The sequence below is a fragment of the Aptenodytes forsteri genome, unplaced genomic scaffold (assembly GCF_000699145.1).
Source record: "Aptenodytes forsteri isolate BGI_AS27 unplaced genomic scaffold, ASM69914v1 Scaffold147, whole genome shotgun sequence".
NCBI lineage: Eukaryota > Metazoa > Chordata > Aves > Sphenisciformes > Spheniscidae > Aptenodytes > Aptenodytes forsteri.
In genome coordinates, this window is record NW_008795320.1 from 2,428,581 (window position 1) to 2,455,508 (window position 26,928).

At 48.7% G+C, this 26,928-nt stretch overlaps 1 protein-coding gene across 3 annotated transcripts in view; it reads left to right on the forward strand.

Moving 5' to 3' along the window:
* The first annotated feature begins 7,301 nt into the window (after nucleotides 1-7,301).
* The window catches only part of CELF5 (CUGBP, Elav-like family member 5), a 32,988-nt gene continuing 13,361 nt past the window's right edge, over nucleotides 7,302-26,928 (forward strand). The window contains exons 1-4 of one of the 3 annotated variants that reach the window (XM_009279819.1): nucleotides 7,302-7,376; nucleotides 21,004-21,058; nucleotides 22,429-22,440; nucleotides 23,285-23,293. In XM_009279819.1, coding sequence (XP_009278094.1) covers nucleotides 21,004-21,058; nucleotides 22,429-22,440; nucleotides 23,285-23,293 — 76 coding nt within the window. In that variant the 5' untranslated portion in view covers nucleotides 7,302-7,376. Of the gene's footprint in view, nucleotides 7,377-21,003; nucleotides 21,059-22,428; nucleotides 22,441-23,284; nucleotides 23,294-24,268; nucleotides 24,276-26,060; nucleotides 26,078-26,928 lie in introns of all 3 variants that reach the window. The other 2 variants (XM_009279818.1, XM_009279814.2) reach the window with 2 other exon arrangements.

Sequence of the window (26,928 nt, forward strand, 5' to 3'; positions counted from 1 at the left end):
CGCGCAGCCCTCCTGCCCCGGTCCTGGTAGCCCGGGGCCTGGCGCCGGTCGCGCCGGTGCGTGGGGTGCTGTGACAAAGGCGCCGATATGCAGAGTGGGGCAGACTGAGGCTGCTGCAGGTCGCGGCAGCTAGGGCTGAAACGGGAGCTCTCGGGGAACGGCCAGACATCCTCCCCGTGGTCTCAGACCTCCTCCGAGGCAGGAATACGGCGTTACAGTTTTAAAATCCGCGTAACAAAGAATATCGGCTGCAAATCTGCTGTTGCCAGTGGCGTTCAGATAGATGAGGGGCCTTCTTGATGAGAGATTGGGATAGATGAGGGGTCTTTCTTCGTTGAAAGACATTTAGTGGATGCTAAAAAGTTTGAGGAGGCTAGTTTAGCTGCACTTATTGTTGTATTTGAAAGCTGTATTTTGAAAAGCTGTCGCATTCAGGATGTCAGCTCCCTTCTGTGGAGTGGTTCTAGCCCACCCCCAGCAGGTGCTTGGGATCTTGTGGTCACCACAGCTCCAGCCATGAATGGGAATTCACAGAGCCTGTTTGCTGTGAGATCTAAGAGAGTGATCGCAGCACCACTCCCTGGCACACGTAGAGCAAGCCTGCGGGGAACCTACAGTAAGTACCTTGAAAGCTGTCAGTGGTCAGCCTGGGCCTCTGTGCCCTAAAATGATTCATGATGGGGTCATGTGTTGGCGTGCGCTGGAGGGAGTGTGAGTTGCATTCAGTCCTGATGCCTCTGGTTTCAGATTTAGGAGGAAAAGTAAGAGAAACTGAGTGCCATGGCAACTCGAACTGTTCTAGACTGAACAGAGAGGGAAGGGGACAACAGAAAAATAAGTTTATTTTCAAACAAAAGGCCAAATCTAACCCCAACACAAAAGGAAAACACTTCCTCGTTGAAGCCTGTGGGAGCTGGGCTGGCTTGAATTTAGCTGAAGATGTCTGGTTGGGACTTCAGAACCAAAATGCCACGTGCTTGTGTGTCTGTGTGTGCAAGGGGCTGAGTCCAAACCTGCTACCATCTGATGGTGAGTTGCTAGGTTTCAAACCCAATGAGGAGGAGAATGGGCCTGAGGCAAGAGGCAATTGCACATTTCATTTCAGTTGACGTATTAAATATAGACTGTATGGTCTGAGGTCAGGTTCCAGACAGGAGACAGATTCTAGGGATCTGCCACTTAGATATGGAAATTAGAGGAGGCAGCACTGGTATTAGCCAGATCTGTGTGACATTAACTTGCTGCTAAATGTAGGATTCCTGCAGCAAAATAAATATATACCTTTGATTTTGACATTTTTGAGTGGATGCAGGTGTTGGTCGGGGGTTGTTGGTGCTCTGTTCTGTCCAGAAAAGGCCGTTGAGATGTGTAGGTTCTTCTAAAGGCTATTGTACAGTCATTTCCACACACCTTCAGCTTCCTCTGCCCCTCCTCCCCCCAGCCCTGTTTTGTACAAAGTGAAAGGTTGGGATTCCTTTCCTGGTGGCATGGGTTTACATGTAGACCTTCCACCTGGTTTGGGAGTAGGCAATATACCTCTCCAAAGAAGTCATTCCTCCACAAGGATGGGGGGGGGATAGCATGCAGTGAAGAAATTAGACCCACAGTCCAGCCAACCCTGACCCCAGCCTTCCCCTCCCATCTTATCAGGGCTGGCTGCATTGGCTTAGGCTCCATGCAAGAAGGCCAACCTGGTGAAGAGCCACCACTCCTGTTAGCATCAGCAGGCCTGGAGGGTGCCAGACCTGACCCAGAAGCCGCAGCGGCCTGAAGCACTGTCACAGGAGCTGGCCAGGGCTTCGCAGCCCCTGATCAGGGGAAGGCTTTGGCAAATCTGGATAACTATGCACTCATTCCATACAGAAGCCATAATCTTTCCGGGGCAGTTGTAACAGCAGATTCAGTTTTCTCTCCCTGTGTTCCCTGATCTGCAGCGAGATCCAGTTGACAGCTCACATGCGGCTTCCATCTGCTTTTTCCCTTTCTTTCCCTAAATGGGGAGAAGCAGTTGTGTGAGAAGCCAGCACTGCTGGTAAAGCCCAGCAGCTCCTCTTGCAATCCGTAGCAGCTTGACACAGAGCTGAGCAGCTGCCTCTGCCCGCAGGGAGGAAGGAAGGGTAGAAAAGGCCTGCCAGGGGCAGGAGGGTGTGAATTGGGCTGCAGAGTCCAAAAGCTCAAGAGCTATCTAGGACTGTCCTGTACAGGTGCTGAGAACTGAAGAATTCACTGGAGGCACAGAAGGATCTTACAAGCCTGCTAGAAACATGAGCACTGTTATGAAATGGTTTTGTTAGTGCCTGACTATTCACGTCTCAGCAACCTGACTACTGGTAGTTGATACTGTTCCAGCCTCCTAATATTATTCATGAGGCAGTTTTTCTATTTATGTTAATCACAGATATATTTGCATGTTAATTGCAATGTTTGTCTTAAAGCTTGTCTTAAAGCTAATATTTTCATGGGAAGAGCAGGGAGGCATTTGAACAGGCTTTTGGAATGGGTCAGAGGAGAGACCGAGCAGGGAGAATCAAGTGGAAATTTTTGGCCTTGTATTCCAGGATTGGGCAGAAGGCAGTTCCTCCACGAGTGTCAACTATGCTCTCCTGAATGGGTTTCCTAGCAGTGCCCATGGTAGGGAAAGTGGAGAGATTCTGGAGTGTGAGATGCTAAACTGAACTGCAGGGGAATGGCAGGGACAGGAGCAGCCCTCTCACAGGGCGTGGGGAGAAGTATACAGTGTGTGGACAGATGGGTGGCTTTTCCAAAGGGCAAGGAGGCAATAACAACCTCAGCCTAACTTGCCTCACTGGCAGCTGAGTTTTGACTCGGCTTCTGCAGGCTTGTAGATAAGCTCCCCGCTGACTCCATGCTTCCCCTGCTGAAGTATTTGATGTGATTTCTAATGCTACGCTGAATCTAGAGACCCCTCTCTTCTGCAAACTGACAGGCTTTTCTTGCTCAAGGCTTTAGACTGCTGATGTCTGGAGTAATGTTTAGTATCTGAGGGGACTGTAAATCCCAGAGTCGATGTGTGGTTTGTAGGGAGGATCAGGCACAGAATATCTTTTTTTTTTTTTGCTGCAGTCTCTTGCAAGTGGAACTAAGCTAGGTTCTGCTTACAGGGAGCTGGAAACCCTCCTGGAGCCAGTGGGAGTAGGGTGGTGTCACCTGACACTAAGGGGACATACAGGTTCTTTTTAGGGATCCTTGGCAGAATGATGATGGCATTAAGTCATAGTTACACTTAAAGCTTTATTTTCTTAACAGAATTTTATGATTAGTATAGCACAGAATTTATGATTAGAATGGCACAGGATTTCTACAAGCAGAATCAATGTAGTACAATCTATAAGGAGCGTAATACAGAATTTATAATACAACTTAACATGATTTCTAATCACCTGGACCTTCTGCAGATCAGGTCAGATTTTAATACATGGTTTGCTGTATCAATATACAATCATAATCCAGACTCAAAAATCATGTAAAAGAAGATGAGTCACTCATTCAATCCTTGGAGGAAGTAGACGATGGTGGAGGCATCCCTGGCCACCGGGGGTCACAGCTCTCACTGTCCAGCAGCAGCTCCGGCCCAGGTTCCCCCATTTAGGACTCATAACGGCTTGATTTTATAGACAGTGCTCTGGGTGCTGTTACGCTTCCCTGTTCTGTGACTGGATCGTCAACATCACCTGCTTGGCCGGGTGCCTGAGACCTTCAAGGCCAGCACTTTTTAACACCCTGAGCACTTTTTAACACCATGTCCTATGTCTCAGCAGGCATAACTGACTTGGTGTTAGAAGTGCCCAAAGGGGCATAAGCCTGTTGACCTGAGTTTGCTGTTAACTAAAGCAGGAAATGTGGAAGTGAGAAAACCTAGTGAGAGTGACGGGCCCCTTTGCGCCTCTGTGGACATCTCCTCACTGTTGAGTGGATCCCTGGGTGACTCTGTCAGGCTCAAAGTTTTAGGAATCTGAAGAATCCATGAAAGACATGGTAAGCAGGGTCCTGTCACAGCATGGAAACCCTTCCTAGCTGGGAACACGTGGCTTTCCTTAGGCCTCTGGTACTTCAGTAAGCTTCAGGCACCAGGTGAAGCAGGGGACGAGGGGAGGCTGTGGAAAATGCCTGGTGCTTCACTTACTTGCTGCATCCTAAGGAGTAGTTGAAGAGTTAGTTTGCAAGAGATAATGTCTCTTCGGGAAGGAAGACTCTTTTTACTAAATACTTGTTTACACAATTAGGCTTAGAGTGTAGTGTTTCTGCAAAACCCCTTTCTGTATTTCTGACCAGGACTTTGCAAAGAGAATAGAATTGACTCCTGCATCCTACCTCCAAAACATCTGGCTGTGGAGGACAGTAATCATGTTTTCCAAAGGATGTATCTGACCTCTTTAGCTCCCTCCTTTCCACAGCCAGTACAGCCTCCCAGATTCCTGCCATTTGGGAGGCAGGAGTGAGATGGAATGAATGAGCTGAGTGTCCTGAAAACTTAGAGACATGGAGAGCTCAGGGACAGAGCAGTGGACAGGACTGTCCTGTGCCCATACGCTTGCTTGTCTCAGTCCAGCCCAGACAGCCTGTTGTTAGAGGCTGCCCAAGTGCTGTTTCATGCTTGAGTGAAGGGAGGGAGTACAAACTGGCTCCTGTTGAGCAAATATCCACATCCTTGAAAAGCAGAGCAGCAGCAAGGATTGCCCTGGGAGTGAAGCAGGAGGTTTGAGTGAGGCATCTTCAGGCTCCATAGCTGCAGGATGCTTCTGTCTCCAGAGGCTGCTACCTCTTGATACAGATACCCGAACACCTAAAAGATGAACAGTATTTTGGGCTGCCTTTGCTGTAGGGAAGAGAAAGACCAGAGGGCTCTAGGGAGGGGATTCATGGCACTTTTTTGGATTGGTGCTGGTGGATGTAGGTGTTGCTGGGCTTCACAAATCCCTGATCTGGCATGATGACAATACCTTGCAAAATAACTCTCTATCCCTGTGTGAGGAGTGTCTCTCCTTTATCACCACTAAATGGTGTACCTTTGTCCAATCCTCATTTTATCCTTGTCCTCCCATGGGCAGCAGTTTTTGAGCCTGCCAGTGTGCATTACCTCAGTTTTGATGTTCCTGAGCACTGGAATTGGGACTCAGGGACTTGGTTTATGTGCTTAACTGAGCAGGTAGTTTCATGTAGACTTATTCCTCTCCTATCCTTAGTTTTCTTAGGTTTGTCGGCTAATTCTCCTGAGGCAAGGATGGTGTCTTCATTGCACGTGGACATGGTACCAATGCATTGAAGCTCTCAGTGGAATAAATTGCTTATTCCCAACTCCTGACTTCAGAGCTTTGTGTGCTAAACCTGACTCGATTATCTTAGAATGAATCTCATGTGACTTGCAAAGTAGCAGACTGGAGCAGCAGGTGGGAATCAGGCAAGCATCTGCATTTGGGACTTTGGTGACCAGGCCTCCAAATCTGTTAGAAATAGGGTTTGGGCTCTCTGGTTGTACAGGTGCTTTTGAGGCTTTTCCTGATGCTTGACATCACAGCAGTCTGCAAGGGGAGAGCGAAAGCAAAGGGGTGCTTCCCCCACACACAGTAGAGCTAGCTGCCTTTGCCATGAGAAGTGAAGGTTACCTGCATGCTTCCTGGTCTCACTGCATTTGTTAAAATTATCCAATGATCCCACATCTGGCCTTGGTGCAGCATTCTCAGTTCAAAACCTGGGCAATAAGGAGCTTTAATTACCTGTTAGAGATATCTAATATTTGTGTGCTGTTTGTGGAGGGTTTTTTTTCCCTAGCAAGAGCTGTGAAGACAGATGCGATTTGCTTAGCTGCAGCAACTTATTGGAGTTGGGATGGAAGAACAGCATAATCTTGTTGCTGTGGGTTGGGATTGTCCTCAGCAGCTGGCTTCCGCGTGGCCTAAAAGTGTTGTGTACCATGGAGTCACTCTGGGGCAGAGGGGAGAGATCCAGACAGCCCCTGTCCTGCATCCACCTTTGGATTCATGGAGAGCTGGAGTGGCTTTGGAGTACCCCAAGCCAGGCACAAGAAGGTGGGGGCAAAAGAATGGGCCTTTCTATTTGGGCTATAACAATGCATCTGCAGCCCCAGCACAACAATATAGGCATGGACATTAGCAACAAGCTGAAGGGACATGTCCTGCCTTTGCTTAGGATGTGAAATGCCACTGCGAATAGGAGGAGGATGAGCGAGGGGGTCAGACGCATTGTAGCATTTGAGTTTGTTCTCCAGTGCTTTGCCCATCCTCATCTGAAACAACTCAAGTGACAGAGCTCCAGGCACTTCCCTGGGGAGATCATTCTACAGTCTAATAAATCTCTCTCTGCTAGGAAATGTTTCTTGATAACCAGCCAAATTTTTCCTTTGCTTAGTTTCATTTGATTATTCTTAGCATCAGAGCACCCAAAGATGATCCTTCTTCTTCCTGGAGGGGTTACAATTCCTTCCCTCCTCCCTTGGCTCCACTGTTAGGCTAAGATGTTAAGTCAAATCTTGACTGAGAATGTCAGGATCTGGCCTTTTCCGTGTGCTTTTCATCTTGCTTCTTAAGTTGGCCCTTGCAGAATGCATTATGCTTTGCTGTTCTCTGTATTTCCCTTGTTATGCATATGTATATTTGTGTGTGTGTGCACATTGTATGGGTGTATGTATGGCACAGGAAGCCAAGCCTCTCATTCTGTAGCTTTCCATGATTCCATGAATCTGGATCATGGAGCTTTCATATGAGCCTAAAATCCCAGACACTTTTCCTCTTTCCTTTTTTTTTTTTTTTTTTTGTATCAATAATCATACTGGTCCTTGCATCTCCTCTGATCCTTGTGTTTTGGGCTGTTTCTCCCACAGGCACCATTAGCTTGCATTTTGCTCTCCTGTTGTTTCTCACTTTGTTCAACACCCGTTTCAAACCTAGTTGATTCACTGGGACACTTTTCCATGACTTCAACAGACCTTGGATGTCCTTGCAAGTCCTTTAATGTTGTTTCTTTGTCTTTTTCCCTCAGGTCTTCGACGCATCCAAATTACATAACGTTTGCGCCTTTAATTAGCAAGCCTCCCCCTCTGCCCCCACCCCCCATAAAAAAATCAGGTCTTGCACAAGGGCTGTCCTAGGCAGTTCCTCTGTACCTGAGCAGAAATGTTGGGACGGAGGTCTGCTGGAACAGGGCAGCATCTGTAGTTCTTGTACTTCAGTCACCTGCTGTTACCAAAGAGGAATGTTGTGTCGATGTGCATCTGCAATTGCATGTCTAACTTCACACTTGCTGTATCCACTGCAGGTTGTGCGTTCCTCACATACTGTGCCAGAGACTCTGCCATCAAAGCCCAGACAGCACTGCATGAACAGAAGACTTTGCCAGGGGTAAGTCCCAGTGAATTGTGCCTGGAGCTCATGCCATGGGCAGGCGAATGGGGGATTGTCAGGGGAGGGAGTGAAGGTGAGAAGTGGTTTAGATTAATTTTCCTGCTTGTGAAAGAGAAGTGTGGTTTGGGGGTTAGAACAGGGATGTGGGAGCCAAAGCACAGCACTGCTCTTCACAGAGCTGCTGCTCTTTTCTCCACCTTGCCAAGGCTGCCCCATGTAACTTCAGCCAAGCCTATTTCTGTGCTGCTCTTTGGTCTCTGTGGTGTTGTGTGACATGACATCTTCAGCTATCTGTCCCTGTCACTAGGGAGTTGTGGGCTTTGGGGTGAAGTGCATGGGCCCAGCCTGCACAGTGGGCATGCTGGAAAGCTGACAGGAGACAAGACAAGGTACCAGACCCTTTTCCTCTAGGTGTGCAGAACTTCCTGGTGCATCCACTCCTAGTCAGCCATTGCCCTGCAGGGTGCCTGGACAATTTGTTGGGTGGCTCTATGCAGGACCCAAAATGACTTCTAGTGCAGTGGCTGAGTTGCATCAGCTTCTCAGAAGAAAAAAATACACTTGCCACATCCCGTTGTTTGGAAGAGAAATGGGTTACATAGGTGAGACCAAGACTGCTGAACTAGCTGTGGTCTGTTCCTGTGTCCTGCTCACTCCACAGCTGGTGTTGGGAGCAAAGTGCAGTAGGGATCTCCTCACAGGGAAGTCCTCTGCCTCTCTGGGACCTGCTGATGAGCTGAAAGGAGTTCTGAATTGTTGCCATTCCCATTTTGGTATGATTTGAGAGCTTTGACTGGGCAGTTCCCTTGCTGCACTGAGGGGTTTGATCAAGCATGTTGGAAGGATTCATTTGGAGGCGAGTGGGCGGAGGAGTTGGGTACTTATAGACAGAAGCTCACAGGAGGCCCTGAGTGCTCAAGGCAACAGAATAATTAATGTAAACCAGGGGTCTCTGGAGAGGGGTTAGGAATTAACATTTCCTCTTTAACCCATACAGGTCCAAATAGCTTCCCTCACCTCTCCCAGCTCCCCTCAAGACCTCCACACGCATACATCTTTTTCCATATTTGTTTACCTGTACTCCTTTTTTGCATGGGCCTGTGTTGACATTTGAGGGCTGGAAAATGCACGTAACAATTACCACTTAATAGGATCTTTACTGTTTCAGGTTATCTCAGGGGAGCAAGGGGGAAGAGTGCAGATAACCAGGTGCTCAAATACTGTTTGAGTTAATTTTGCGTGAGGGGAAAAGGTCAGCCTTTCAGGCTAAAGCAATGTAATCTGTGTGTGTTGGTCCAGGGCAGAATTGACCGAGTCTATAAGAACAAGTCAAAGGATGGAAGAGCAGTCTTGATGAGTCATGGTACAGTGCTGTAACACAATGGAGAAGACAGACATGTCTCTACCTAGTACCTGTAGAGGGACTCTGAAAGGTCTGAAGGCTCGGTGGATTCAAGGCAATCTCAGTTTTGCTGCAGTTCTACATCGGGAATTTGTTGCATGTTTCTCTATGTTCTCTACTGTTTGTGCTCTCAGTGGTTATAGAACGCTGCATGGAGTAGTATTTAAAGCAGCAATTTATCTGTGATGTGGTGATCTAAAGGCTTTTTATGTTAAGGGAGGTGTAAGAAACTGCTTGGGAACAGTAAGAAGTCTGTGCTAGCTGAGTACTTTCAAACATGTTTGTCTGGAGACAGTTAACGAGCAATGTGGTGTAATTAAGCTTCAGGATTATGATGAAGATGAGCTGTGCTGCATTTGGAGCTGTCTATTTTAAGGCTGGCAATACACCACTTCATCACATTTAGTTTCTGTTTTGGAAAGTCCCTCAATGACCAAGAAGGCAGGATTCTCTCTCTTTGGTCATTTTAGTGGCCATTTAGAGATGGTTACTACCAGAATGGAACAGACCTCCGTCCTGATATGCATAGAGTTGGTCTTGGCATGGACATGGGCTGGGTGACCTGAGGTAGCTTTCAGCCCTGTTTTCTTAGCCTGGTTTGTTTGTATCTGTATAGTATCACCCATCCGTCTGACCCAACTGATTACAGAGAATACTCTGGAAATGAGTCACAGGCAGGAGTGCTAGGTAACTGATTGTTTCCCTGTTTTGGGAACAAGGTCTTGAAATTTCATCTCTGTACATTCACATCTAGATCATCTTCTGATGAACTCTGTGGCAAAGCCTCTTACCAGAAATATAGCGAGGACCCTAGCATAGGACAGAGAACAATGTACTGGCCCACACTGCTGGGATTTCAGTAAATGGGCCGTAGTCTGGTAAACAAGCGATTTCTTGTTCATTTTACCCATTTACTATCTCTTTATTGCATATAGCAATAGCAGGAAGAAAGTTTAAGAGTGTATGACATCAGTGTAGGGTGACACAAACTGTCATCTGAATGCATGACCAAGCATCAGCATGTTTAGAGACAGCAAGGGATCAAACTGAGATAGAAATTACCTTGTTGGTAGTCCCACGCTTGCCATTGTATTGCAAAGCAACCATAGATGCCATGAGTACCCAAGTAGCTTCCTTTGTTGGTCTCAGTGCAGAGACCAGTGGTTGATCTCAACACTTCATGAACCTGAATAGAGACAAATGGCTTGCTTAGTCTAGACTGAGGATTTGGTAAGGACAGACTTAGGGAAATGCTTTGATATGGTTTCTGATAGGTCCTTAGGCTGTGATCAGGCAGCTGAAGCAGGTCTGGGTTCTCTTCCAAGTCTGTCACTGGGTAGGCCTGTGCCCACAGAGGTATTGCGTAGGCGCTCCAGATCTGATGCTAGCGATGTCAGCCCATCTGAGAATGCTGCCACTTTGTTCCTGCAGGGCCATACCTGCAGTGTAGCTTTCCTGAGGTTTTATATTTATATTGTAGGTTTTCCACATAAGTCAATAGGAATCACCATGGTCTCTATTTGCTTTTATGGCATTTCTGGCAAGTTCTCCTTTTGGGAGATCAAAATTCTCATTTATTTTTAAATTGAGTGTTGTTGGATGTATGGTAGCTAAATAGAATTTAAAATCAAAAAGGCTTATTTTTTGACAGTAAGGTTTAGCATCTTTTTCTGAAGGTAGACAGATTTTTTGGCTTTCACCCCCTTTTTTAAGGGCTAGTGTGCTCAGCGTGTAAAGCAAGAAGACTGTAAGCTGTATATTGTATTATCTAAAACACCTGTGTTGCCTTCAGAGCTGGTGAATTGCTATCAGTGCAGTCTGGAAGTAACAAATGTGTGAATCTTCCTTTGGGGAAGGAAGGATGGAGCTTCCCACAACAGAGAGGTAAAGTGCATCCTTGGTGAATTAGCAGAAATGTCTGATCACCCAGGCTTGCTAAGGAGCTTAAAAGGATGCCAAGTATCTATGCCCTTGCTGTCAGCTGTGATAAGCAGGAAGAATGCCTTGCCTTGTGGCTGTGTGGGCAGGGAGCCTATTTCCACACACTGTGGTTGTGGGCCCTCAGATTTGGACAGCAACCTGTGAACATCAGCACAGCCAAGGGACTGGCATGCAAGCAAGACAGGTTTGCGCATCAACCTGGTTGGTGCATGTGACAAGCGGGAAGCACATCACACCTTGCTCACAGTGACTCATGCTGTGCAGCATATAGACAGCGCCAGCATCGTGGCCAGTTCTCTGCCCAGCACCACCTCCTAGCCAGCCTGACACATTCCTACTCCCTGCCCTTCACAGTACTTTCTGTGTCCTGCATGTGCAAAGATCCTGTTTCGTGTTCCCCAGTTTTGCTTCCTGAGGACAGGCTGGGGAACTGCACAATTAAGTCTGACTCAGTCCCAATAAAGCAGTTTGATGAGCTTCAAAGACTCAACAGAAATGGAGACAGATCTGCCTGAGGAACAAAATAGAAACCAGCTCCTTTTGTGGCCTGTGTCCGCAGGGCTTGGAGAAATACACACAACCCATGGAAGCTGAACAGAGGCAAAATCTTTGGACCTGAAAAGCAGAGAGGGAATCAAGCCTTTATGCTTCTTCCTAAATGTAGTGTCCTCTTCAGCTGCAAGCCAGCCTAGCAGTGCAGTGTTTCACCTTCTCCCCACTCCCTGGCACACTCCTCCCTGCCTCGGTGAAATGATATTATATCTCAATAACCCATGCCTTTGATTCTTGATTGTGCCTTCACTTTACTGAGTTCTGAAAGAGAGGTTATTAATGACACGCAGTGATCACACAACAAGTTAAAGCCTCTTGCTAAGTGAAATTTGAAAAGCCAGCTTTTCAATATTTCGCAGAAACGCTTTGTGTCTCTTTTCATTTGCAGCCAGACAGTTGCAAATTACATAAAATTGCTCCTGAAGAAGAAGGGGAAGAAGAATAGAGGGAGGAAGTGGAGGGGGAGAGGTTTAAAAAAGTAATTCTTCTGGCAAGGTACAGTTACAGTTTTATTTCTATGCAGAACAAAGAAGGGCTTGCTGGAAGGTAGGCAAGTAAGTGGCAGAAATTGGTATTGATCCAAGCTGGGTATATGGGCAGCTTAGGAGCAGTGATGGGGGCACTGAAATGTGGCTACATCAGGGGGAGAACTCATGGATACAGTGACGGCTTGGGAACACAGGGACACAGGAATGGAAAATTACAGAGAGCAGCAGCATTAGAGCAGAGAGAGACTCTGGGAATGCACCAGGGGTTGAGATGCTGCAGCACTAACTCAGGAAGTTGGGCACAAGGATTAATGCAGAGACCCAGCAGAGCTTGAGCAGAGGACATCCCTGTGGGCAGGCTATCTCCTGTGCTGCCAGGAGCAAGGGCTCACCATGGGCCATCTGTCAGGATCCACAGCCCGTGATGATATAAGGGAGCACAGGTGACAGGAGGGGTTTTGGTAGAGAGGTCAAAGCATCTCATTCTCCCCTCCCCTCCCCTCTCTTTTATACAAGTGCTGGTGTGAAGCCAGCCTGGACCAGTATTTCTGAAAGTTTTTTCATGTGAACACTACAGGATATTGCAGCTGGCAAAGCTGGGAGACATGCTGAGGAGTGGAGTAGAGGTCCTGAATGTTTGGTTGGGGGCTGAAGCTGGACTCTGGTTGTTAATCTTTGAAGTGGCCTCTACAGCTTGAACCTTTGGGCAAGGCAGGGTGGAGAAGTTTTTCCCATGTCCGTCCTGCAGGTTTGATAGACAATATGAGCAAATTCATGAGAGCCATGCAACATTATCAGTAGAAGGTAGCAATACAGAGAGCATGTCAAGGCTGTCTCATTGAAATGGCAGCACCAGGATGTGAAGGTACTGGGCTAAAGCAGCCCCTGGGCAAGGAGCAACAGAAGTGCCTGTTCACTGCAGGGAGAGTTGCAAATGCTTATGCTGGTGGGGGTTTGGCTTAAGGAGCTGAGAACTGGCAGTGAGGCAAGGCAGCAGCCCTACGAAGTACATACCCTGAAGAGGCAGGGGGATAGCAAGCTGTCAAGGCAAACATTGGCTCCTGCTGCCTATGGAATTGGAAGGATAATGAAATTAAAGATCAGCACCCGTTCCCACATGCTGCCCAAATGCACACATGCAGGCTCTGTCCTGTGCACAAGGGGCCTCTCTTTCTCCCTAAAAATTGCTGCCCTTTGCACAACCGGGCACTCGCATCTCCTTGTAGCACAGAGCTTAGACTTTTGTCTCCCGGAGCTGCCATGTTTCCTGGTGAGCTCACCTGTGCTTGTGAACACACTCACATACACACGCACCTGTGCACCAATCCACACAGACCTTCATCTTTGCAAAGGCACCCACACTCCTGAGCATGACTCTGCATTCCCATCTCCCCAGGGTCATTTGGTATGTGTGCATGCACACAAGTGTTTGTGAATATGGATATAGAATCACAGAATAATTTATGTTGGAAGAGACCTCTAGGGTCTCTGGTCAAACCCCACTCAGAGCAGGGCTAACTACATCAGATCACTGAGGACCTTCTCCGACTGAGTTTTGAATATCTCCAAGAGATCCCGCAATCGCTCTGGGCCTCTCTTCCAGTCTGTGGAAAGAGAGGCCTGCACCTCCAAAGTGAAACAGTTTATCTAATATCAGCCATAACTTTTATTGTTCAGCCCAGAGAAGAGATGGCTCAGGGGATTCTTATGGTGGCACTGGGACTCGGGCCCATTTTCAGTGGATTTTCCCATGGCCACGTCGTTATTGCAGGCAGTTTTGCACCGCTCAGACCGTTAATGGTTGCCATGGGAACTGGTGCACTCAGCCTATGTGCAGCAGCTGGGGCAGAGGGTCCCTGCTGCCGTCTGCTTGGCCCCATCCGCAGCTACCAAAGCGTGTTAAATTAGCAGAGACCTCTTTCCCCAGCCTCTGTAATTAACCTGCCATGGGGGGAGAAGAGGTGGGCACATGGCTGCATTGAGGAGCTGCCAGTACCCCCAGCTGTCAGGCCCAGACCGACCGCAGCGTGTTAATCTTCCAGCACATCCATGAGAGGCCTGTGCAAGCTCTCTGCAGACCTGGCTGTGTCTTGTCAGCTCAGGCTTCCTGTGCCCCTCACTCTGCCCTTTGCCAGTTTGCTGAGGTCCTTGGAGGCTCCCACTTGTGCATGGAGAAGCACCTGAGCATGTTCATTGGACCAGGTGTCCAGTGAAGCAGGGTCAGTGGTGCATCAGTGAGCACAGGGAAAGATGGGTGTTGGATGTCTTCTCCAAACAGCCTGACAGAAAGATCAAAGCCAGGTGAGTGTGGCAGTGCTCCCAGTTTTCCCCTCTGCAGCTTTCTTGCACTTGCTCAGAGTAACTTGGTGACCTATCTCATAGCACCTTATTCCTGCTTTTTGTAGGCCTGCTAAGCACTTTCCACCTTACTTTGAGCTGGGAGTGGCTCCTGTGATTAGGGCCTCCTTGAGCAAGCTGAGAACAGCAAGACCCTGTCTCTGCTGAAGCGAGATCCTGCAGCTGATGCAGGACTGTGGGCCTGTGCACCAAGCTGTGCCTGGGTCCTCAGGCTCATGGCTTTCTGATGGCCAGAATGATCTCTTGTGGTCTTGATGAACTTGCTAGAGGAGCTTTTGGGGTTTTCAGTTCCTTCAGCCCTGTCTTGCAAGAGTGGGGAGGAGCAGGAGGAAGTTTGGGGCCAAATACTACTACTCTGCGCTGCTGAAAAGCCCCCTTGAAACCAGAAAGGTACTCGCCTGAATTTGACCCAGGATTTTTCTTCCTGTTGCCTCTGGGGGAAACTTGTTGTCCTAGCACCTGTAGAAAAGGATTTGAGAAAGTTGGCACTTTCCTCTTCTCACCTAAAAGCTCCCTTGACCTTCAGTGGCACTAATCACAAGTGACAAGAAGAGATCAGGGCAACAGGGAGGATCATCTAATGTCCTCCTGATGCAGTGCCCTGCAGTGCACTGAAACATCAAGGAAGGAGCCCCATGAGGACAGATTGACCATGGAGTCCTGAGAGACAGCACTTAAATGTGTCCGTCAAACAGTCACATATATGATAGGGGCTGTAATTGCTATGTTGGGCTGGCCTCCCTGCTGGTTGTCTGATGTTAATGCACAGTAATGGTGCTGTCACTTCCATAGAGATACCAGGGAGATCCAAAAGCTTTCTCAGTCCTGGCGATAAGTTGCATGCCTTCCTCCCAGAGCAGCACTAGCTACAGTAGGGACAAGGATTAAGGGAAGCATTAAGGAAGAAGGAACACAGCGCAGCAGAGAATCCAAGAGGCAAAGCAGCCAGTCTATGTGTGTTGTGGCCTGCACGCTGCTCGGATGTCTGCTTGCTGATTTCCTGCATGCACTCGGCTTCGGTGAGGAATGGGGGATAACTTCCCTGCTCTGTCTGATTTGCCCTCTGTGCTGGGGGTAGGGAAAATACCTCCCAAAGAAACTTGCAAAAGGAGTTGAAGTTTATGAGTCCTCTTCTTGGTGACACAAAGCAGCTGGGTGAAGTCCTCCAACAATCTTCCATGCTCACGCAAAAAGAGATGGCCCTATGCAGGCAGGGGCTGTGTGGTTTGGACTCTGGGCTTCGCATCCTGCTTCTGCCACAGACTTCCTGCATGACCTTCATCGTCACGTGCCTTGATTCCTCCACCTGGAACACAGTACTCATAATTATCCTTGTCTCCTTCATAATGGGATTGGATGGGGTGAATTCATAAGCAGCCTTTAGAGCTGTGCTGGAATGGTGCTTGGTGCTAACGTTGCTCACGTTCCTGTGTAAGACAACTCCCCTTTCTCAGGGAAGGATGGTTCTTCTGGATAGGACCGAGATACACTGAGACGTCAGTGGAAAGATGCAAGCAGGAGACTTGAGCACTGAGACTGGCACCAATCCATCACTGCTTGCATTCCCAACCAGAAACAGAATCCAAATGAGCAAATCAGCATTTAGATTTACGTGCTCTGCACAGCTAGAAGTGGTTGTGATCATTCAGGCAGGGCATTTTTAACTGGCCAGAAGAGGACCAGCCCACAATTTGCAAAGCCTAAGAGCCCAGGACCTAATTCTGCCAATGGCCTTGGATGCCTTTTGGTTCCTGACATCCCAGAAGAGCCAGCCTGCATTGTGTGTTTCATGCTCTCTGCCTCTCTGACCCATTTAACACTATGAGGTTCCCCTGCATTGCACCTGAGGGATTATTTTACATCACTTACTCCTAATTAATAGAGAGGCTTGTCCTGCTGTCCCAGGGGGCTTTCTCCCTCTATCCAGCTTTTGCAGTTTGAAAGCTGAGAAAGCGAGAGCTGGGGGGGTCACTGCTCCTCCTTGGAGAACATGGCTACCAGATTGCTGAGATGACAGCTCATGCTGGGCATTGGTGTAAATGTGGGGAGCTAGTTCACCTCCAGAAGGGTTTTTTTGGGGTGTGGTGAGAGAAGTGGTGCATTTTGGCCTTGGTGAAACCAATAGCAAAGCTTCCTCTGACTTTAGCAGGGCCAGAAATTTTCCTTAGATCCTTGATCCCAAGAGTGCTACAAGGGTGGGGCAGCATTTCCTTGAAAGCAGGGAGGAAGCCCAAACAGAGCATAGTTCCCCGTTTCTCTATGCTGACCAGATGCTGGGGATGGGGTGGGATGTAATCTAGACACTCACCAGCAAGGCCTCTCACCCCTGCCTCTTCTGTAGAAACCTCTAGGCTCCTCTGGGCTGCAGTGACTCTCTTACCACAGGGTATCTCTTCACTGCTCCCTGAGGGCTATGCAGGAAATGTGGCTGCTGTGCTTTGTAGCATATAACACTCTGGTGGTCAGTATAGCTTCATGCCCCCATCAGGCTGGCCAGTGGCTTCCCGCCAGTAACCACAAAGAAAGCAAGCTAACAAAGGCTGTGTGCTTGTGAGAAGGAGAGTGGTGCGGACAGAGAAACGTCATCTGTGAGAGCTGTGAGCTGTGGAGGGTAAGCATGGCTGTGTTTGGAAAGGGAAGGTGTGCATCCAGCCAGGAGGGCAGATGTGAGGGAGAAGCTAAAGGGGGGCGGTGGGAGCTTTGCCCCCTCCCATGTGTCGCCCATCTGGTGTCCATTGCTGCATGTGGCTCCAGGAGGTTTCTTGAGTCCAGTGGGTCATCAAGCTGACAGCTCTTAGTCTGTCTTTAGCAGCGAGTAGGAAGGACCGTGAGGTGCAGGGGTGAGGGACTCAGGATGGGGGACATTTGGCCCGTGGTGGTCTGACAGCATGTGCTAAATGTTAATGTGATATTCTTCAGAAATTAAGAATAATAACACTCAGCTGAATAATGAGGAAAATAAAGCTCAGCTAGTGAGGCAGGCACAGGCTCATAAATCATTTGCTCAAGTTCTCCATGCCACATGCATGTTTACATATGTTTGTGTTCTTGTGTTGTAAAGGCATGCATGTCTGTGCATGTGCATCTACTTGGCACTTGGAATTTAAGGCAGGCACATCCTGACTCTGTTGGATTCTGGGCCCAGCTGGGCATGTACAAATATGGCTTTCTTAGAGTCAGGTGTGTTCTCTGATTACTGTGCAGCTTGAGGTGATGACTGGAGGCCAGAAGAATTTGTACTTCCAGAGTTTGACGTGCAAGCCAGAAGTATGTCCTCTCTGCTGTCCTGTTACTCTCTTTCTCCCTCAAATGGAAGGGGTAAAGCTTGACCATCCTTTCTGTGCATTGAGTTCCTGTAGGGGACAGAGCTCTTTGTCTGAGACCTGTATACAAAGTTTAGGACCCCACAGGGACCCCACAGGGACACTTCTCAAGGCCTTGCGACCTATGTTGTTGAGTTAAAGCAACTGTGGACTCTCTTTGCATTTGTAGGCTCATACCTCTGCTTGAGAGGCCTTTGATATTTTGTTCATCTTCAATGGCAACATGGGACTTAAGATTAAAGTGTTATTGTGCTGTTTGTGGAAGCCTCTGGGTGTCCAGTTCTCTGCAAGGAGGACCATGCCTGCCTCTGCCTCAGCTAGGAGACCTCCCATTTGAGGAAGCAGCAGGCAGAGAATCCTGCTGCTTTTCTCCAAGCCTCAGCATCTGGACAAACTTCTTGTATCTTGTTTTCTCCTCTTTACCCACATCTTCCAGAGCAGATGAAGACCAGCCCAGAGACCAGACCTCAGTTTGATGAGTGGCTCTCAAAGTCACTGGAGCTGGCAAGGTCTCTGGAAATGGGCAGCCCTTGACTGAGGGCTTGGTCTGACATTGGCAGAAGGTGAGTCTCCCTGTTCCCTGCCAAGGTGCTGTGTCAAGTAGGCAAGAGAGAAGCTGTGGCCACAGCTGTGGGGTGCAGAGCAGCCCACATGCTTGATCTCACCCTAGGCAGCCCCGCTTCCTCGTCGCCACAGCCAGACACTGCTTCCAGACTTGCACCAGTGCTAACCCACATCACTGTGCTGGCATCGGCGCTGGCCCTGCTGTGGGCATGTCACCCCGCTGTGGGTATGTGACCCTGTGGGGTGCACTCCCCCATGGTGGGCAGGTTCAGTAGGGCCAGCCATGGCTTACCATCCCAGGGGCAGGCCCTGCAGTGCACCCTCAGCTGCGTAGCAGTCCCTGGGATGGGGGGAAGGAAAGGGGTGGACAGATGGGTAGAGAGGGCCCCCTCCCCAGCGATCATATCAAAATGTCTCTTTTGTGCAAAGCAGAGGGAATGCCCCCAAGAGCTGGTTTCCACGGCAACCACAAATGTCAGGTTCCATGTGGTGAATAACTGTTTCCATGACAACACCTCCTTTACCCTAGGTGCTGGGAGCTAGAGTGACAGCCCTGTTGGGGGAGGGGCAGGGAGATGTCCTCAGGTACTTAACCACCTCCCTCACCTCCCCCCATCCTTTCTGACTCCTTGCCCCAAGCCCTCAGCCCCAGCATCCCTGGGTGGGTCCGTGCTCACGTGGGGGTGTGATGCTCTTGGCTTCCATGACATCCCTTCCTCCCTCCCTTCCCCCATATGGATTTGCTCCTCATAGAAGCTGAGATCTGAGTCTGTCCCTCCATCTCCCTCCCCATCTGTTTAGCTTAATCCTGGTTTTGCATCCTGGGTAGAAACAAAGCTATTTCTCAGTGCTGTGGGAGCAGTGGGGAGTGAGCTGGCCAGCTGCCCCTCTTGGCTCTCCACTGAGCCCTCTCTTCCGAGCACACATCTGGGCTGCCTGCCCTCTCCCACCCAGCCTGCTGCCGAAACACCCCCAGCCTCGGCTTGCACAGGCATATTGCCTGAGGCTGGGAGCAGGGGTAGGAGGCACCGCCTCTCAGTGAGAAAATCTGAGGCTTTCTGGAGCAATGTCTGACCGCATCCTTCTGAACCCCTGCCCCACATCCCACTCAGCTCATGGTCTGAGAGAGATGCCTGGTCCTTGGCAGTTCCTGGGGGGAGCAGCAGCCCAGAGTCTGGTGAGTGCCAGTGCTGCACATGCTGGGGCCATGTGGCAGCACAGTGGGATGTTAGGAGCTCTGCAAATCCATGCAGCTGATAGAGAGTGGGAAAGGGACTCTCAGCCTTTCCCTCTCCCCCAAATGCACAGCAAGTCCTGGGAGATGGAGCTGGAGTTGGCGCTGCTGCCTACCAAAGTGTAGCATGGCAGCAGCTTGGCTTTCCTCTGGGGAGCTGCCAGCCAGTCTCTGGCTCTGCAAAGCAGCCCCATATTGCTCCTTGAGGCAGGGATGGTATTGCTTGGGGCTGGTCCCAGCTTCTGCTCATCCTGCCTGAGATCTACCAGTCAGTGGAAGCAAGCTCACAGCCTTCAGCTGCCACAAGTGCTCTCCTGTGCCCAGCGGCCAGGCTTCAGCAGTGGTGTGCCATGCCACGGCAGCCTGTCACCTTCTCGTTGGCATCTCTGTCCTGTGAACTGCAAAGTTACTTCACAGGTTTCCTCCAGCTATTGTGAATGTGGGCTCTACCTCTGGTTTCTGGCCAGTCTGGTTCAGCCACCACTTGGAGACTGACAGCAGTCCACATTTTGCATGCTGGCTTCTAAACACATCTCAATTGGTGACTTTTATGGCTTGATTTCATTTTCTTGTTGCTTTCATTTTCTTCTGTTGTTGTTGCTGTTTTTCCTGAGGGTGTTTCCTAAGAGAGGGGGCAGACTATGCCTGGACCTGCAGTTTGTGTGCAGGTCTTACCTGCGATGTCCTGATTGATTTTTATTATGAATGTCACTGATTCAAGTCACTGTCAGCCTCTGTGAATGATGCGGAGAGACATAGAGTGAGATGTGCTGTGAATGTGGAAATCTGCCTTGTATACCATTCCTCGGAGGAGACTCTGGCTCAGTTGGATCCTGCTAGCCTAGGAAGGAGGCTACAGCTTGTCAGTTGCCTTTCTGGGCAGCACAGGACATGCATACCTTCCAGCAGACCAAAGTTCTGCCCTGCTTTGCCAATCAGACAGTTAAAGCTGTGGGTTACTTAATGCAGCTACTCCTGGGTAGAAGTGTTCTTCTGTCTTACCTGGAGAGTCCCCATATCACGTGAGCTAAGCTACCCCTCAGGCTTGTTGCTTGTGGTTGGATTATTGCTGATGACACTAATTGGTGCAAGAGAGGTAAACAGCTCTTCTCCACAACCCAGAGGAGTTTTGTCACTTTCAACCTGAGCATTCCCATTGTGGACAGGAGATGATGCTGGAGAGCAGCACTGCCCTTCTTCAGAGCCACTCTGGTGCACAGAGCTCTGACTGCATGAGGGCTGGGGAAGGGGAAACATAACGTGCCTGCTTGCAAGCCAAGTTCAGAGGCAGTCTTTCCTCCCTCCTGCAAGGAAAGTAAGTGGCTCAGTTAGGTAAGGTGACCATGCCTGCGCTGAGTCAGGGCAGGCATAGGAAGAACTTCCAGGCATAGTCTCACCTTAGGCCACCCTGACCACTGTTCAGTCTCCAGTCTCATGGTGATGAGCTGCTTCCTTGGAGGCCTTTCTTTGCCACTTGCTGTGTCTGAGGAGGCAGAGGTTTATGAATGGTGGGCATTTCCAGGAGAGCTGTTCTCTGCAGGCAAGCAGCTGAGCAGGGAAAAGCGCCAGGTTTCCTTTTGAGAAGTCTGAAATCCACGTGGTCTCTTCTCCAAAGGTTCTGGTTGCCATCACGATATCTTGGTTCCCACTCTCCTACTCTGCACAGCAGGCAGAAGGGGGCACCCTGGTGCCACTGCCATCAGCACCATGTGCCAGGCAGATGGGCCAAGCTCTAACCCTCTGCATTTCTCTTTCATTGCAGATGGCACGCCCGATTCAAGTGAAACCTGCAGACAGCGAGAGCCGTGGAGGTAGTTGTCATCTCTCCTTGTTTCTTCTTTGGTGACTTTGTGCTTGTGAGGGGGACCAAGCAAAGAGACAGGGTCCTGACCTGGCCTTCCTCTCCCCGCAGTCTGTATGAAGGGATGTTTGTGTGTGGCAGGGATTTGGGGGGGTAGGAGGAGAGTCTAGGGATAGGCTTTGATGGGGAGTCTTCAGCTTGGCACTGCAGGCAGCTGAGAGCACCCCAAGTCCTAAGGGTAATAATGTGGCTGCCCACTCCACTCTTTCCCAGCCCTTTGAGGGTATTATTAGCCTGACAGTGTCTGCCCCAGGAGGTTACTGAAGCAGGCGTGCACTTTGGTGTATGGCACCAGGGGTCCTGGAGGGTGTAAGCAGTTGGGAAGAGGTTTCTTCAGTCTTATACCTGATCAGCCAGATAAAAGCCAGATCCCTGCAGCAGCACTGGCTTTTTAACCTGTTCAGCTCACTGCTCCGTAGCTGACTGTCCTGTCTGCAGCTCACTCCTCTGCCTCCCCTATCACTGTTGGACTGTCTCAGCCTCTCCACTCTCAGTCCTGCAGCAGCCCCCATCACACTGTCAGGGCCCAAGTGCTGTTGCAGAAAATAGCATGTGATGGGGAAATAGTGTCTGAAGGGAGAGGATCCTGAGTTTAGGCCTGAGACGGAGGTGCTGTCAGGCTGCAGGGGACCAGCTTGGTTAGAGCAGCATATACTGAGTAGTTCAGAGCTGGAAGATTGGGAACAGGAGAATCTCTGTTAATTTAATGGGGAGGTCACAGCAATTTAGATGCCTCCTCCAAGTGGAGAAGGTTTGTAACTCCAGCCCTTTCCAAATTTATGAACTCATTTTTCTGCTTTTCCTTGTCTTACTGATACATTTCTTCTCCTCTTCTCTCCATTCCTGCATCTGCCTCTCCATGCCTTGTGCTGTTGGTGCTGCCTCTGAAAGCAGTTTAATAGTGGGGAGGGGAGAATTTGTGTGAGACTGTTTGTCCTGTAGGGCAGCATATTCTGCATGCTGTGTTTAGATTTGGAAGGCTTTTGTTTTAAATTTTAAGGGGTCACTTCCAAGCAGTTTGTAGTGACTTTCAATTATTGCACTGGCAGGATCATGAGGTATATTTTGTAATATTTTATATGAATATGTGTATTTATGGTTGTGTGATCCTCCTTTAAAAAAAAAAAGGTTTATCTGTTTAAGTCAGATCATTTTTCCAAATAGAATCTGTGACTTTTCATTATTTACTTGAGGGATTAGATACCTGACTTTTACTGAAGTCTGGGCATTTTAATTCCCTTGGGCTATACTGAGAATCCCAGATGTGCCACCTGTAGACATGCTCCCTTTGAAAAGAACCGTGGCTTAAGCCTCCAAAGAAATTAGCATGCCTGAGACATATAGGACTGGATTCATCTCACCTTACTTCAGCCCCTGGGTTCAAGGTTGAGTTTAAGGTCCTTGTCCGTCCTATAGACAGTAAAAAGAGACCAGTGCCTTCAGGGTGATTCACACTCTCACTCTTGACACCGATACTAGAAGTGGATGAACTGTCCTTTAGTGGTGCCTACAGTGGGGATAGAGGAAGCTGACTACTTGCTGGCACCTCATACTGCCTCTAGATACAACCATGAGGTGGTCAATCCTTCCCCCACCACATTGATTTTAAAAATTTGCACCCCAGATTTCTAATTAATTCAGAAATTGTGTAATTGTATCTGAGGTTATTCCTTATGAGTCTTTAAAAAAAAAAAGCATAGGAGACTAGGAAAGCCTTTGCCAGTCATACCAATAACATCACAAACCCATTACATGTACATGTTGGCAGATCCCATGCACTCTCAGGCTGTAAGACATGGCTGCATAGGAACCATCACAGCCAACAGAGAGACACAGGCAGATGTACCTATAGACAGATGCCCCATGTGTGCACTGCTTTGCAAATACATGTGCCCACTTGACATACACATTCATAGGCAAATGCACACATTTACCTTCACCAGTACCACCCATGCACAGCTGACTACCCTGCATTAAGCCCTCACACAACAGCAGTAAAAACAGCCCAAACAGACAATTCAGGCTGTGAACAGACTGACCTCTGCAGCTTTGTTTTCTTAACAGTTTGTGTCTCTTTGATGAGTGCAACTCTGGAATCTCTGGTGTCTAATACTAGGCTGAGGTCATTTCTGCAGCCTTTTTTTTGCTGGTGGGGCACTACTAGGGACTCTCTTCTATACACAGCCACCTAGTATCACAAAATGTATTGGGACTTAACATCTCTGATGCCTCAGCTCCTCTGTCAAATTGAGCTGAAATAGGCCAACAAGTTCAAAAACAGGATGTTGATTTGGAGGCAAGCTTTTGGCTTGTCCAGAGGCACTGGACTCTGAAATCTCTAAGCTTATGAAAGGTGCCACAATCTCTAATGACTGCAAACATCAGGGCATCAGCTCTGCTTCCCATGGAGAAGGTCATAGAGAAAAGCAGCCTTTGGAGTCTGAACACCTGCCTCCCTCCAGCCCATGTTCCTAGCTTCCTTCTAGCTTCATTGCAGAGCTCAGAAACAAGTAGCTCCCACAGGATCCATGACGAACTGGAGTTTTTCCTGAGGCAGAAGCAGCATCAAGACAGCACCCTATATTTGTCTGAATCAGGTTGCTCTTTCCAAAGGTTTCTGTTGTGATGCTCCGCTTGTCAGAGAAGTGGATGAGCAAGTTTGCAGATATGGGAAGAGCCATTCCCTATAGCAATAGCCCCACACTAGCAGGAGGTAAAAGAAAGATTTGGGGCAAGGCAGAACTGCTTGGACTAGGAATTTATCAAGGGAACAGCTGCATGCATCAGTGAGGCTCTGCTCTGCATTATCCTTGAAGGGAACCTCTTTTATCCTCTCCAGGTACTGACATCTCTCACATTAAGCACCCTGAATTAAGTACATGAAGTTAGAGCACCAGAATTTGTCTCCTGGTCTAAGAGATGCTAATTTTTGTGCCAAAGAGGCAGTTTTGGCCAAACCCTGCAGGGGCTGCATGGGGATATCTGGATGCTCAGTGTTACTGCACCCTGCAGAAGGAATTCACTAGTGAAAAGATGCTGCCTGCATTAGTTCAGAGGGGGACCTGTGATTCTGGCACAGGCTTTGCCAGCTCTTTCCTCCTTTCCCTCATGCCTCTGATATGAGCCTGGGAGTGCCAGGAGGACATGGAGTGGGGGGGCAGAGGAGCTTGTCTGTGCTTCTTGCGAGACCTGGAGCACTCTGCTGCACTGATGTGATACGACAGCTAGCCCAAGCCCATTAGCACTGCCTTAGAGACAAGGAAGCTCTCTGCATACCCAAGGAGATTTGCTGCGTCCCATCCACGCCAACTGCTTGAGTGGGCTTCCTCCCACTCCCTGATCCTTGCTGCTGACAGCTGCTGGCCAGATGACCTAAATCCACTGGGTTTAAAGAGGAGCAGTGTCCAGTGCTTGTGTGCTCTCCTCTCTCTCTCATGGCTGAAGCATTCAGCCTTAACCCCTTGCTTGTTCCCATGGTATCTTCATCAGCAACCTGCTCCACACTGGCCGTCCTCTTGCTGCCTGGGTGACTGACTGTGCCCAGAGCATGTTTCCATGGGAACTCAACAGTGAGAGATCAGAGACAATTTTCCTGGTTGCTGGACAGCATGGGAAATTGCCAATCAGAGGGTGAAAAACGAGCTGGAGAGAAAGTGAAGGAAAAAAGGCAGGAGGAGGGTGTGCTGTTAGATCTTCCAGCACTGCAGGAGTCCCTGCTGGGGAGCCAAAGGAGCCAGTGACCCACAGCAGTGGCTCGAGGATGCCAGCTGATTTGGGATTGACCGCTTTAAGAGTGGTGACAGCAGACATCAGGTGAAAGGGCTTGCAGGGTTTTGGCCCAGTTGTGGAGAGATGAGGCAGCTTGGTTATTGGTAGGGGAATGCCCCTGTTTGGAAGCTGCCTGAAGCGAGAGAGCACTAGATCATGGGTTGGGCTCCAACACGTGGAGAGGGAGAGAGGTAAGCAGCAGAGGAGCCCTTTCACAGGTCCCTGGTTGCTGCAGAGAGGCATCCTAGAGGAACAAGCCTGGATCCTTTTCCTACGTGCAATCTTGGGAACTGGGCTGTATGAAATGAAAATAACTGCAAAAAAATCTTTCTCTTATGTTGTCAGTGACTTCACCATCTTCTAATACTGCTGTTCTGGGCATTCAGAAAAGATTCAAAACCAATAGGTGTGTTTCTTTATATTTGCCTTTATAGCTTGAGTCCCTAAGGTATCACAGTTTTAACCTGTTCTGCATAGCCAGGAAGGCTGGCATTTTTTTCTTCCAAAATCAAAAAAGAAAAGCTGGAATTCCCACATAAACACAGGACTTCCAAAATGTTTTGCTAGTGAGCCCTGTCAGACAACAGAAGACCTGCAGTAAAACTGCAAGAATGGAGACTAGCATCCACTGTTTCAATGGACATTTCCCAAAATGCGGGGTAAAGAAAAATGCTTTTGATCCAACAGAAATGGTATGAGGATGAAACCACAAGAATTATCCAGGAAATTTCAAGGCTCTCTGAAGGAGAAAACAGTTAGTAACTCAGAGTTTAATGTTGATTTGGTTGCAAGTTGACAAGGTTCCTTTTTGTTCGGTGCCTCCATTGCAAAGCTGTGGCCTCTTGCATCCATTAGACTGTTGCTTGGTGGAGACTTAAGCTTTGGGTGGCTGTGGTAATCATCAGGTCTTTGCACTGAATTAGTCATCAGCCAAAACTGGAACCACTTATCTGACTCTCCACTGGTTACCCGCTATTCTTTGGCAAAAACCTCACTTTACACAAAATCAGATCCAGAAGCAAAAGGCCAGTGTTACAAAAGAAATACTACATCCGTGTAGCTGTATGTTGCCCCCACCTAGAGTTCCAGCTTTTTAAATTTCTAATATAACTGATTTTCCCAGTTGTCTTGACACCCCCCCTGCCACCCTGACCCAAACAGCCAGACAGCCTGCTGGGTTCCCTAAAGAGCAAGGCAAGACCATCAAGTGCATTTCTGGCTGTTAAGTCTTAGTCCACAATTATTTGCTTGTTAGTTCAAAGAACAGAGGATTATTTTACAGCATCTAAAGTCAGTACAAATATTTCCCAGTGTGTTTCTCCCCTTTGTTGATGTGTTTTTTGAGGAACTCCTGCCGTGTTTGCAATCCAAAAGCCACAGCATGGTGCACATATCTGAAATAAGGCCTGGCTGCAGCTGCAATATAGATTCAGGGTAGAGGAAGGGGGAACACTGCAGAGCTCAAGTGTCCCCCCCATAGCCAAACTGGGATCACATACAGCACCGGGTGATGTTAATGGGAGCACAGAACTACTGCTCCTTTAGTTTCCATTCTCCTCTCCAGCTCCCAGTAAATATGTTCCTGACCAGTCCCGTTTTTTTTCCCACTCCCCTTCCAGTCAGATTTTTCACCTTCTCTATGTGCTATTCTTTGGCTGGTTTGCCCACCAGCATTTCTGATCTGGCCCTTGGGTGGGGGCAGATGCTGTCTGCATCTGCATCTGCTGCTAAGAAGGCAGCTGTACAGCACCTGGTTTATTAGCTCCTGTGCCTTGGCTGCAGATTATGGGGCATTACCAGAGCACTAAATTTTGAATGGACTCGATCGGCTGAAATAGTGTCTCCAAAATGCAACCATTGTCATGCAGGTGCAGGCAGAAATGTAGAAAGAATCACAAGGAAAATGGAGTGGGATGAAATTCCCACGTTTAGTTATCCAGGGAATCATGAAAATGGGGAAGCCGAGAAATTTGGCCTTTAAAAAATACCCAAGGCCATATATTTCAGCCACTTCCAGTGATATAAATTAGGAGTGTCTATTTGGGACTGGGTAAGAGC